The 12,406-nt window shown below is 50.8% G+C and overlaps 3 protein-coding genes across 3 annotated transcripts; 1 reads left to right on the forward strand and 2 right to left on the reverse strand.

The window, feature by feature from the left end:
- Positions 1-3,219: 3,219 nt before the first annotated feature.
- On the forward strand, positions 3,220-3,492 carry NECHADRAFT_19766 (uncharacterized protein; the record flags this gene model as incomplete). Its single annotated transcript, XM_003044131.1, has 1 exon — positions 3,220-3,492. A coding segment is annotated over one exon (273 nt), but the record flags the coding sequence as incomplete, so codon positions are not given.
- Positions 3,493-5,279: 1,787 nt separating this feature from the next.
- NECHADRAFT_55208 (uncharacterized protein) lies at positions 5,280-7,391 on the reverse strand (the record flags this gene model as incomplete). Its single annotated transcript, XM_003044190.1, has 1 exon — positions 5,280-7,391. One exon carries the CDS (start codon positions 7,389-7,391, stop codon positions 5,280-5,282), a length of 2,112 nt encoding a protein of 703 aa, XP_003044236.1.
- Positions 7,392-10,322: 2,931 nt separating this feature from the next.
- Positions 10,323-12,079, reverse strand: NECHADRAFT_88651 (uncharacterized protein; the record flags this gene model as incomplete). Its single annotated transcript, XM_003044191.1, has 5 exons — positions 10,323-10,508; positions 10,569-10,971; positions 11,033-11,316; positions 11,557-11,578; positions 11,631-12,079. The coding sequence occupies 5 exons, from the start codon at positions 12,077-12,079 to the stop codon at positions 10,323-10,325; spliced, it is 1,344 nt and encodes a 447-aa protein (XP_003044237.1).
- Positions 12,080-12,406: the final 327 nt, after the last annotated feature.

Raw genomic sequence — 12,406 nt, forward strand, 5'->3', positions numbered from 1 at the left:
CTAAGCTCCTCACCGCTCTTTCTCGTGTTTTTTGGTCTTTGTCTTTGATAGCGACAAAAAAATGCCTATCTCGCGACTTCGATGGGAATATACAGAGGACGATATGGCTGAGGCTATATTGGATATTACTGATAATGGCTTTTCACCCTCTTAAGCGGCTGAGAGACGGGGAGTGCCCCGAAGGACTCTAATCGATAGACTTAACGGCCGGGGAGCCGTGAAAGAGCAGATTCACCCTCGCCGACGTTTGTCTAAGGATTAAGAGGATAGATTGGCTTTCTGGATACTCCGTCAGGAATCCTTGGGCTATGCTCCGTCCCACGATCAGATCCGCGCTTGCGTCATGGGCTTGTTGAGACGGCAGGGCGAATATCCCGAGTTAGGACGCAATTGGGTGGCCAGATTTATTAATCGCCGTGTAGACCTTAAGACCAAGATGGGCAGACGCTAAGAAGCTAAAAGGTTCGACTCTTTCACACCCAAGGCAGTTCACTGGTACTTTGATATTAGGGAGGGCTAGTATGGCTGGATTAAGCCTGAAAATACCGTTAACGTTGACGAAGGGGGTATTATGATTGGTTTCGGCAAGCATCTATCTATATACCTTGTTAGTGCTTGAAATTTGACCGACTAATCCTTTTTATTTAGGCTTAGACGGCCTGGTTGTTGGAAGCGCGGACCTAAAGAGGAAGGCATTTCTCAAGGGGACCATAGCTCGAAATTGGACTTTATTTATCGAAGCTGTTACTGCTGATAGCCGCGCCTTGACCCCTGGCATAATCTTTAAGGGGAAAGAACTCTAGAAATAGTGGTTTCTCGATGAATTCAAGAAGATAGCGGACTGGTATTATATAACTTCGCCTAACGGGTAGACTGACGACTATATTTGTGTTGAATGGCTTGAAAGAGTCTATCTGCCCTAGATAATGCTGGCCGACGACTCTGATGCGCGTCTGATTATACTAGATGGCCATGGAAGTCATGCAATGGTATGTTCTTCCTTTTCCTTAGCTTAAGGTCACTACTAAGTAAGGGAAGGATGAATGGATGGCTACGTGCTTTTTGAACAACGTTTATTGTTGTTATCTGCCAGCATATTGCTCTCATGGGCTCTAGCCTTTGGACGATGGATTATTCAATGCCTCTAAGGTCGCGTATCGATGAGAGCTAGAAAAGTTCGCTTCGTTAATTGATTCCACTCCAATGGATAAGGTTAATTTCATCAGGGCCTACGCTAAGGCGCGTCGAGTTGGAATGACCGAGAAGAATATACTCTCTGGCTGGAGGGTTACTGGGAATTGGCCGATCTCACGTGCTAAAGCGCTACGGCACCTAGAAATCTAAGAAGATGGGCCAGATGGCAGCCCAAGAGCGACTCCCGAACCCAGGCCGTATTTTGACTCGGACGATATACCACAGACGAGCCGTCAAATCCGTGATCTTGGGCTGAATAAGACGCCAAAGACACGAAGACGGTACAACGTAATAGCCAAGGGGTTTGAGGCTCAATAGCAGACGGTAGCGGCGTATACTGCGAGGATTGCTAGCCTAGAGGAGGAATTGGCTCGCTTGAAGAGAGGGAAGAAGAGGAAGGCGGTGCCGAATCCTAACAAACGTTTTATGGCTCTTGGTGAGACCTTAGCTGGTGGAGAAGCCATACGAGAAGAGGAGACTCAAAATATGCCTGTTGTGGTGGAAGGTGGCTGTTCAGGCGAGCAGGAGTCAGAATCGGAGGCTGCCTCGGCCATTGAGGTCAGAGAGGAAACCATACCCCATCAACCAACCACGCGATCAGGGCGGCTTATCAAAAGACCAAAGATTCAATAGATATGTGCATTTATTATTTATAAAACGAAAATTTTTGCGCATATCTATCATTTTGGTCAAGTTCTGTGTAAGTAAAGTTGTTGATTTTTGGTGGTGCTTTTTTTTTTTGCGTGGCGAAAGAGTGGGGTTGGCGAAAGAGTGGTTGTGCATGGTAATCAATAGAGGTAACTTCTTTTACGTAGCTATTTATTTTGGCCAACTTTCGTGTGAGTGAAGTTGATGAGTTTTGGTGGTGCTTTTTTTTCTTTCGCGTGGCGAAAGAGTGGTTGTTGTCGCAGGTACTGATGGGCCATGACGAGGATCAAATGAGCGCTTGATTTTCTATCTAAAGGAGTGAAGAGAGTCAGTCTCTTATACCTGTGTTCAGTCTGCCGATCTCATAGGCAGCAGGCTGTTGCCTGATGCTAGTTATGGTGTAGCGTTCACGCTGACCGTGAAGCTATTCACGATGGTTGTGATCCTTGCTCTCGACAGTTGTGCATGGTACACACTCATGGTATCAACTCGGGACTAGAGGATGACCCTAGACCTTCTGGAAACAAAGCCAAGCTTCTTGAAGCATTGTCGATGAGAAATACTCACAATATCAAGAAGGACATCCATGATTGGACGCCACTGCATTACGATACAGTCACAAATAAGGAGAACGCCGTGTGGAAGTGGACAACGCCGTGGGAACTCAAGGCTCGAGATCTCAGCGGATCGATTCCCCTTCACTACGCCGCCAAGAACGACAGCGCCCGGATGGCACGGGATATGCTCCGCAGAGGCGCAGATGTTGACTCACAGGCCAGAGACGGCAGGACTCCTTTACATCTTGCGGCAGCTCACGGCCAGCTTGCCACGTTCGAGGTGCTGTTGCAGGCCGGGGCAGCTCTCGACATCAGGGACAATGTTGGAAGGACACCGCTTCACTTGGCTTCGTACGGGGGACATGATGCTATTGTTGAAGAGCTTGGGAGGTAGTCAAACAAAGATATTCGTGACCGTAGCGGCACAACGGCAATACATCTGGAAGCCATTGCGGGAAACGACCAGACCGTGAAGTTACTCATCGACCTCGGCGCCAAATACGAAGTCAAGGACCGCGAAGGACAGACACCACTTCACTGGGCAGCGTCTCTAGGACGTATAACTACTGTCCAAGTTCTAGTGAAGCAAAAGGAGCTGGACTTGGACGCAACAGACGCGAACGGCTTCACGCCTCTACACAAGGCCGCCGAAAATGGAGAGTTGGAGATCATGAAGCTCTTGATCGACGCTCACGCCGATGCCAACATCAAAATGAAAAGCCAGGATACAGCATTGCATCTTTCCATTCGCAATGGGCATATGGAAGCTGTACAGATACTGCTTGAAGCGCAGGCTGACGAGGAGGCGATAGGCAAGGGAGGCAAAACGATGCTGCACTTGGCGGCCGAGAAGGGGCATCTAGACATTGCACGGTTGTTCGTTGAGAGAGGCGCTGACCTGGAGGCCACTGATGAGAAGAAGTCTACGCCGTTGCATCTGACTTCTTCGTCTGGGCATCTTGATCTTGTCGAGTTCCTCGTGGGGATGAATGCGAATATGCAGGCCGAGGACGACCTAGAGCGCACGCCACTACGCAGGGCAGCGCGAGCCAAGAAGTCGGATGTGATTAGGCTTCTTGTTGGAGCGGGAGCAGCTGATAGATGGCCCGAGGCTTTTGGTGATGAGAGTCCGGAGGACGTGGTTGAACAACTCGACGGTTCGAGTTTGCGGAGATTCATCTTCCGCCTGGGTCACCCGGACAGTGATTTGAGCTCCTGCGATTCGACAATATCAGACTAAATAAGAGTATCCACCGGTTTCTTTATCCGCTACCGAATCATAAAGTCCTTCACGTCATATTCATTGCTATGGTGGGGTGGCAACTCGTTGGGACTAACCCCTTGAACAGGGGCATCGCCAACGAATCGATACCGTTCACCATCAGGCCTCAGAACAAGAAATAGGGGACTCCCAGCATAACAACTTCGTCACTAGATTGTGTGGCGCAAGGCCCCAACCCACCACCAAGATCCCAGCCACAAAGAATCAGAGCATTGTCAACAGACGATTTGCGTAGATATTGGAGAGCAATTTGCAAGTTTTACGTTACACCAATGTGTCTTCCGTTAACGAGAATTGTTAATATGTTGTCTATTCCTCTCATAGGGAGCCGTTGACGAGAATAAGACGTAGGTCTTGAGCATTGCCCAGGTGTACGAAAGAGACTCATGTTTCGGTTGGCTCGAGAGGGCATGAACCTCCAGATTGCAAGCAATTTCTTGGTCCTATGGCCCAGGAAAGAGTGTAAGAAGCCGGAAATTAAACTCCTCGGCCGGTAAAGGTATGCAGATGTGACGTTTAAGATCCATTGGAGCAAGTCAAGGACCGGACGAGACGCAATACTTGGTACTGCTGGCCTCGTTGAGCCAGAGGTTTAAACAAGAATCGTCAGCAATTAGGCAGAAACAGAGGAAAACACCTCACTTTCTTGTGGCAGAAAAGCACGATCTGACTGGCAGATAAGCTGACGTGGCTTGCGCTGTACATAATAAAGGGGATAGAACTTGATGAGAGATCACCCGGCTATTCAGCTGGCTGACATGCAGGCAAGCTGTTACAAAAGGCACCAAAAGTCTTTGCAAGAGCCTCCTCAACTTCGCTTTAACTGGACATGACTGTCTCCTATGGCTCTAGGTCTGGTAGTTCTTCCTATTGCCACGAGGGCCCATCAGCGGTCGTATCAAAGCATCTTAGCCTCGAGCCCTGGTGACAAATCAAAGAACGACTGAAGATTCCACGCCAAACATACTTTCTATACTGCTTGTTGGTGCCATCATTTCAACAGAATCAGCCGGGTTGAACTCATAGCTTGAAGTCGGGGGTAGGGAACCCCTCTGGGGAGACGCGTCTGGGCCAAGTTTCCGCACCTCCCTTACGTACAGAGCCTTTGCAATGAGCCTTTTGACCGGCCTCCATAAGTTGGCCTGATTTGCCACTTCCGTGATATTCCAGCAGTCTTGTGCGATGCTAACCCACTGCCAAGCTCGGCCATCAAATGTGGCTGTCTGGCAACAAAACACTCCCTGCCTTAAGTTGATTTTGGGAAGTATACTTCAGCAAGTATAGTCCTCCCCTCGACTATTTTTTTCGACCAATATTTATAGCTGGTGAATCTCTAAATTGCACATTGACTTCAGACCTGTTTTTCAGACAGAGCGTCAAAATTCTCAAACTACTCAAGCCACTGTCCCAGCTTTCTGGATACACTTGCTAACGGCCAATGAAGTCTTGATTAGCTTCTCTCCCACCTCTCAAGGGTTAGCTCAACATCATCATTATTATCAAATACAATTGCTCGCACAGCAAATTAGGTGTTGAAAAGGCGGGCTGACTTATCATCGCTATTCCTCATGACCACGTACAAAAGGAAATTAGTTCAGTCAGTCCAGAAGGCCACACATGGCCAAAACCACCTTGTCCGAGTCCTCTTCCCCATTCACATCTCCAATATAGCCAAGCTTGCCTGACCCGACTTGGGCAATTACCACTGCAGCCTCATCAAATGTTCCCTCTTCAGTGTACCAGGCCGCTGATCTCTCCATGTTCTGCACAAAGAGCGCCTTCTGGCTATATGAGGCGGGGAGCCGGCTCGCCAGGTGGTCGCCGACAGCACCGCGGTGCAAACTGACTGTTGCCCGGTGATAGGATCCTCTCTTCCAGGGAAGACCCAGTTTGGCAAAGAAGCGATTGAACTCGCCCTCGTTCACCATGCTGCTGAAACAGCCTGCTAGCACCACTGTGGCCCCCTCACGGAGACGGTCTATGACGCGCTCCCAGACTTTCCTCTGGCGTGTGAGGCCTCCATCCACGACAAGGATAACGGACGGAGGCGAATCCTGGTCAAGTATGGTGAGGGCGGCTTCTGGCGTCGTGGCCCGCTCCATCTTAGCCTTGGAAGTGATATGCGAAACGAGGCTTCCAAAGCAAGCGTCGAAGAGAGACTCATACTCGAGGCAGAGCGCAAGGATTCGAGAGCCTGGTTCGGTCTCGGCGGTCGCGGTTTGCGAAGAGCCCAACATGATATCTTCAAACTCAACCTTGGCCGCCCCGTTGCGAGCTGCCTGTTTCGCCGCCGCATCAGCATCGCCATTCAGCTCCCTCGGGATCTTCCAAAGATCAACACGCAGTCCCTGATGATGCCATCTTTCCACCTCGCCGAGTAATAGATCCCACAGATCTTTGTTCTTGACGTTACCACCGGTGCGCGTCTTCCACCCTTTTCGCACCCAACCTTTAGCCCAGCCGGTGGCCCCATCAACCAAATAGGTTGAGTCGGTTGCAATGACGATGCCGTCGTAACCCTGATCCCGCCAGTCACAGAGACGTAGTACGGCGATGGCTGCCCGCAGTTCAGCTCGGTTGCTGGTCGCTACGCTGTCATCCCCAAATGGGCCCTTATCCTCGAGTCGACCGGACACAATGCAACTCTTGTCGTCATTCCCAGGCGTTCCGCACACTACGGCCCAGCCTGCGCTAGGTTCTAGCTGCCCATTGTTCGTACAGGCACCGTCGGCGTACGTGAGTACCTTTCTTGGGTCATTGCGGCAAACAAACCGGATCATCTGACCGCGGCTTATAGGAGTTGGGGGGAAGAGCTCAGCTGGGAATGTCTGCACCGGAGGCTCGAACCTCGATGGAAACACCTTTCCGGTCCCTCGCGTTCTTTGCAATGTTTCTGTATCCTTTCTTGGGCCTTCCGATGGCGCGTTGCTCAAAGCAGCGGCAGCGGTTGTACCTTGATATACGTTGGTGAATCTCGAGGTCTCCGCATCAATCATCAGGATGGCATCTTCGGTCTCCTGCCAGGCACGTAGGCACTGATGGAGAACTAGATGCGCCTCCTCTTCAGAGCCAGGGGTACAGAAGGGTGGTGGGGGAGGAGTCTCTTCCGCGACCAAAGCTTCCCAGAAGTACGGATTTGCATCATGTACCATCCGAGAGAGCCTGCGGTATTGGCTTTGTAATTTGTCAGCCATTGTCTGGACGTCAGGTACGTCCATGGTTCGCATTTTTGCTCGTACAAGCCTTCCCACAGGTCGATCGATCGTGGGATCAGGCTCGTCGTACCCATACCCGAACCCAAACACTGGCCCTTCAGACTCGTGGTATGCATCGATGTCGAGAAAAAGGCCTAGCTTCAGAAGGGTGAGGGCCACGAGGTGACTGAGGCTGAGGGTTCCTGAGCAGAATATGTCGATGGGCTCGAAAGGGTCGGCCCCGTGAATGTCTAGGAATGGTAGCGTGTCATCGTCCCAGTCGTAATGTCCGTTGTAATGATCCTTGTTGTCAATGGTGGCCCACCACTTGAGAAAATCGTAGCACTCCTGCTCCCGGCCGAGCTGCAGCAGGAGGTGGGGGATGATATCTCGCACACCCAGCTCGTCCCTTCGACTGAGACGCAGGAGGTCGTTGAATTGCCCAAGAGCACTGTCCATGGCACGCGTCGTATTGGTTCTGAGGAGTGCGTTGGCGGCGGTGAACCGCGCCCTCATATCGTGGACCTTCATGGCTGCGGAACTGAAGCTGGGAGCTTTTGGGCTTGCTGAAGGTTCAGGTTCAGGTTCTATTCCTACTCGGTTTTAGCCGCCATTTCTCGGCAGCCATGCCCGGTAAGCGGGGTTTGGCCGACGGCCGAAGCGCCCCGAATGTTTATCCGTTACGCCCCACTTCGCCGACGCCATTGGGCGTTGGACCAGCTGTCTCCAAACTTCCCACTTTTCCTCCTAAACTCTATCTACAACGGGCTACCAACCTCTGTAGATCGCGGTTCGAAATACTAATGTATACATGCTTTTAGGCTCCTATATGGCGAGGTATACGCCTCGTGTATGGGTCTTTCTACCTACAGTCTCCCCCTAGCGCTCGGCTTCGTCTGGTTACGGACTGATCCTGAATTTGTCGCAGGTACTGATGGGCCATGAGATCAAATGAGCGCTTGATTTTCTATCTAAAGGAGTGAAGAGAGTCAGTCTCTTATACCTGTGTTCAGTCTGCCGATCTCATAGGCAGCAGGCTGTTGCCTGATGCTAGTTATGGTGTGGCGTTCACGCTGACCGTGAAGCTATTCACAATGGTAGTGATCCTTGCCCTTGACACGTGATTAAGATTGCAATTATGATGTTACCTCAGGCACTCAGACCCACTGGGCGCGCTTAACAGCGCGACGCCTTCCCTAAAGGGGTAATAGCTCCCAGAGGGCCTGAGCCCACAACTTTAAATTTGTATGGAATAAGGCTTCGTCACCGTGACTACATCTACAACACTGCGTATTATTGAGAACGCGACACGCCCGACAGTCTGCAAGCAGCAATGCGAGAAATTGGAGCCGGCCATCAAATACATGCGAGATGACCTATACTTCAGCATTGGCAATTTCGTCAAAGGACTGTCGGCAGCTAGTGGCAAGAGAAGAGCTGCATTTTCTAAGGCTGCATACGAGGATCCGGCGGTCTTGCCGATATATATGCGAGAGGATGACTCGGTGGATGACAGGCAAGTATGTGCCCGGCATCGCCTCAGCTCTCACCTTGATGTCGGGCGCGTCAACATGCGGCGGGAGGTGAAGAAGCTATGCGAGATGCTATCCTTTCGCGCAACACAGCAAGCAGAAGCCGCCGCCTTTACACAACTGAACATGAGCAAAGTCATCAAGGCTGCAGAGGATAGCTGTCCGTAACTCATGAGCATTCCCCGTCCCAACAGCCGTCGCTGCATACGACAACTTCGAGCAGATGGAACATGTCAAGGAGCAGCGAGTTGACAGTGAAAACTCGTTTCGATCAATAACTACTGGTCAGCTTATTTCTGGCATCGAAAGCAGAGCATGCTGAACCAGTCGGTAAAGCTGAGGCTGACGGATATCATCTGAGCACCGGGAAATGAGAGAGATGCGTGGAATTGGAGGTAAGAATGCGGTTGCATGTATTCTGTTCAAGTGGCTGATACCATAAAGTCATAGAATTCCCCGATATCTTGTCTCTGAGGCTATCAAAAGTGCATTTCCGGACTGCATTGCCATGGCGAATCCTCCAATGCCAGCGATAGATATCCTACCAAGACAGAATACGAGTCACGTCTCTCTAAGCCTATTCCACACGACAAGAGCACAAACGTGGGCAACCTGAATGTTCTAGCGAACATCTTCGAAGAGCAATACAAGCTGCCAGAAGACGCGTTCCAGGAGCGGCTGTTCCTCATTTATGGCGACCAGAAGACGACTCAGCGAATCAGAACAGTCAAGTCGCGTCGATCCAGATCTGCCCGGGCCGTCGACCGCTTGCGATGAGCACCACCAGTGCCAGCTCTCTTTCATTTGAGAATGAACTACCTCTACATGTTGAGTCGAGTGCACTTCGGTGCAGCAGGTGACGGGCCTGACGGCAGCAAAGCAAACGCTCTATTATGCTGCAAATCTCTGGATCCGCAAGGGCATACAGAAGAAGAAAGCGGACTTTTACTCCTGAAGGATGATCTGGAACTTGTGATCCCATGTCTAGTGAGAGTCGTCCTCGCAAGGAAATTGAGGTCCAACGGGTCGTGGTCGCTTGCTGAGGCTGGAGATTTCGCGACGCGACTGCCCTAGACGGCTACAACAACACAACAACACGTCGCAAGGGAACAAAAGATCGATCAATGGATATTTGGGGCTTGTGGGATCCTCCTCATATAGTTATCTTATTGATTTGTGTTGAATTGAGGCCTTTATGGCGTGATGGAATCGGTAAGGTTGGGAGTGGACTGTGGACCCCGCGAAACATTATGATTACCGCAAAATTGTATGGGAGCGAAGCATCATCCCACCCAATTGCCAAGTTTTGGTCTCAGGCCCTCTCACAAGAACCACGTGATCCGTGCGTCTGTTCGCTTAGTGAGTGGGTCTGAGTGCCTGAGGTAATTATGATGAAATGATGAAACTATGACTTGTTTTCCATCATCCAATGTTTCATGCTTCTGATTGCTATCTAGTCCTACTCCTCTTTCTTCTTCGCTCACGTCTAATCATTGCACAGATACTACTGATGGGCCATATGGATCAAATGAGCGTTCGATTATCCATGTTAAGGAGCGACGAAGGTTAGTCTCTTATACCTGTGCTCAGTATACCAATCTCATTGACAGCAGCTGTTGCCCGATGTCAATGATGATGCCGTGTTTATACTGACCGTGAAACTATACACGACAGTTGCCGAGACATTCAGTCCAAGGCCGAACCCAGGTACTCTCTGCACCAGGCTGTCGTTATGAGGGTGGCCCTTCGAAGCCTGCGTTCTAAACATGTTAAACATTGTCACAAGGAGTCAGTATTATTGAGAGACGGGTGAAAATCGACCCAGCATAGCACCACGCGACATGGCCAGCGGCAGGACGCTGAGGTCGAGCACGAGGGTCTTCATCTTTGTTGTAAGGCCTTAGATATATACATGTTAAGAACTAGTCTCCGCCATAATCGTCTCAATCCCTTCGTCCGATCCAATCTTGAGAACATATCGCTTGTACCAAGGCCAGTATTCCTCAAGTGACCATTTCCTCAGTCTTCGTAGTGCGGCCACGATCTGAAACGTCCGCAAGACACTGCGTGTGGTCCCGAATTCTTGATTAGTCCAGAGTTTCTATATTTCAACATGTCAGCCTTCATAGCGCCCACAGAACGACAAGAGTAAAGGTCTTACCGTCTTGCCGTCAGCATACGTCGCCGCCACCATCTTCCACTCATGGCCATTCACGATGATACCCGGAATAAATGGCAGCTCACGTAGTCCTTCTGGAGCCGCCTGCTCTGCCAGCAACTTCCACTGCGCTGCCAGCCAGCTGCCAAGCTGGAATTCAGCCTTGCGCTCCTGGCCGCCGTACCGCTTCGTTTCGATGCTAATGGCAATGGGGCGGTCTCGCAGCAAGCTGAAGCCAGTGTGGTTGACAGATGATTCTGGGCTGTGTCGCTGGAGATGTTGAACAGCTCTCTGGGTGTTGGTCGGCTCGGGTGTGTCAAGGATGGGATTGATGAAAATGGCATAGTCGACTTTGGACGAGTAGATGTGGGATACGCGATAATTGGCGGTCATGCTGGCGTTCATGCTGGGGAACTCAGGTTAGTGCGCATAATTCTTGCATGAGAAAACGAGTACGAGAAACATACTATGCCGTAAAGCTGATGGGTTGGCCCGGTACTGGCCGTCGGTTGAGAGCAGCATGGAGGAGAGGAGAGTGCACATGGTTATTCCAGCATGTCTCGTCTATATCGGCGCCCTGGCATTCCTTGGCTATGTCGACAATTTCCATGATATCATTGAGGTGCTTTTCTGGGAATCTGGCGTCGATGGTTTCGGGGGACGCCATGGCTATATCATCCGAGTCCATGTAGGCCGACCCGCGAAGTAAGGCCAATGATCGTGACGTTGACTTGAGCCTTTCGATAGATGGCTGCACATATTACCATTACCAGTCAGCATCGCATATCATATGCCAGCTCAAATATGGACACAAACCCGAAGACTGTTGTGGATGACGCATAGCCCGTCATTAATCTCTTGCATCTCTGCGACCAGTCTGATGAGCGACTCGGGCATGTCGGCATCATCCACATCCATGGCCACCGTCTCGAGGCCTTGCGGATCCAGCCGGAGTGTTGAAATGAGAAGATTCAGATTGCTTAATTCCTACTAAATGTGCAGTAGGGGAACAACTGTTTATGTACAGGCACGATCTCTTGTAGAATGTTCCTCCTTCTTCCACACCTTGCCACCGACTTGGTCGCCTCACACTTGTGATATCCAACACGGAGATGTGACGCCAGCTTGGATGGCGACGAGCGGCCCGAATGCTGGCTTCCTCCCATGAGAGATTGCGACGAGAGCGACGAGAGAGATGGCGTTTCGCTCTTGTCGGCAAGCCGCAGTGGTCGTGGCGTATCATCGTCTACCTGGTCGTCAGGCGCCGTCGCAATCTTGCGCTTCTTAGGCGTTCCGGGTTGGGACGGCATTATTGAGTTGTGGTGATGGTGCGGTTGGATCTCGGAGACGGGCGGTGAGGGGATTTGAAGATGAGAGTGCTTGCGCTTTTGCGACTTGAAAGCTAGGATACTGAGCGAGCCATCTCTAGCGTGACAAGAGTCGGCAGAATCGTCACAGGCTGGAATGTTTTCAAGCCATTTGGTTACCGCATCGATCAACGGCCGAGATCCCATGGGCGACGAGGACTTTACTTGGCGAAATTTGGAGGATTGGGCTCGGGGAGGAGTCGTTCGTGATCAACTTGGCAATTAATTTCTTGCTTGGTGGTCGATCAAATCGCCGTCACATCATCAAGTGTCGCAGGGTAGGCATGATCTTCGCGGCCTCATGAAACAACTGCGTTAGTAATCTAGCCGTATGCTTTAAGTAACTCTGCGGGATGGAATACCCCGCACAAGAGAAAAACCTCAGACAACAATCAATCAACACACTGCTGCTGCCCATTATCGTTTACCTGACCCTTGATCCTCTTAGCACGCTCAGTGCGACATCAAGCGACA

Source organism: Fusarium vanettenii (genome assembly GCF_000151355.1).
Source record: "Fusarium vanettenii 77-13-4 chromosome 14 genomic scaffold NECHAsca_24_chr14_5_0, whole genome shotgun sequence".
Taxonomy (NCBI): Eukaryota; Fungi; Ascomycota; class Sordariomycetes; order Hypocreales; family Nectriaceae; genus Fusarium; species Fusarium vanettenii.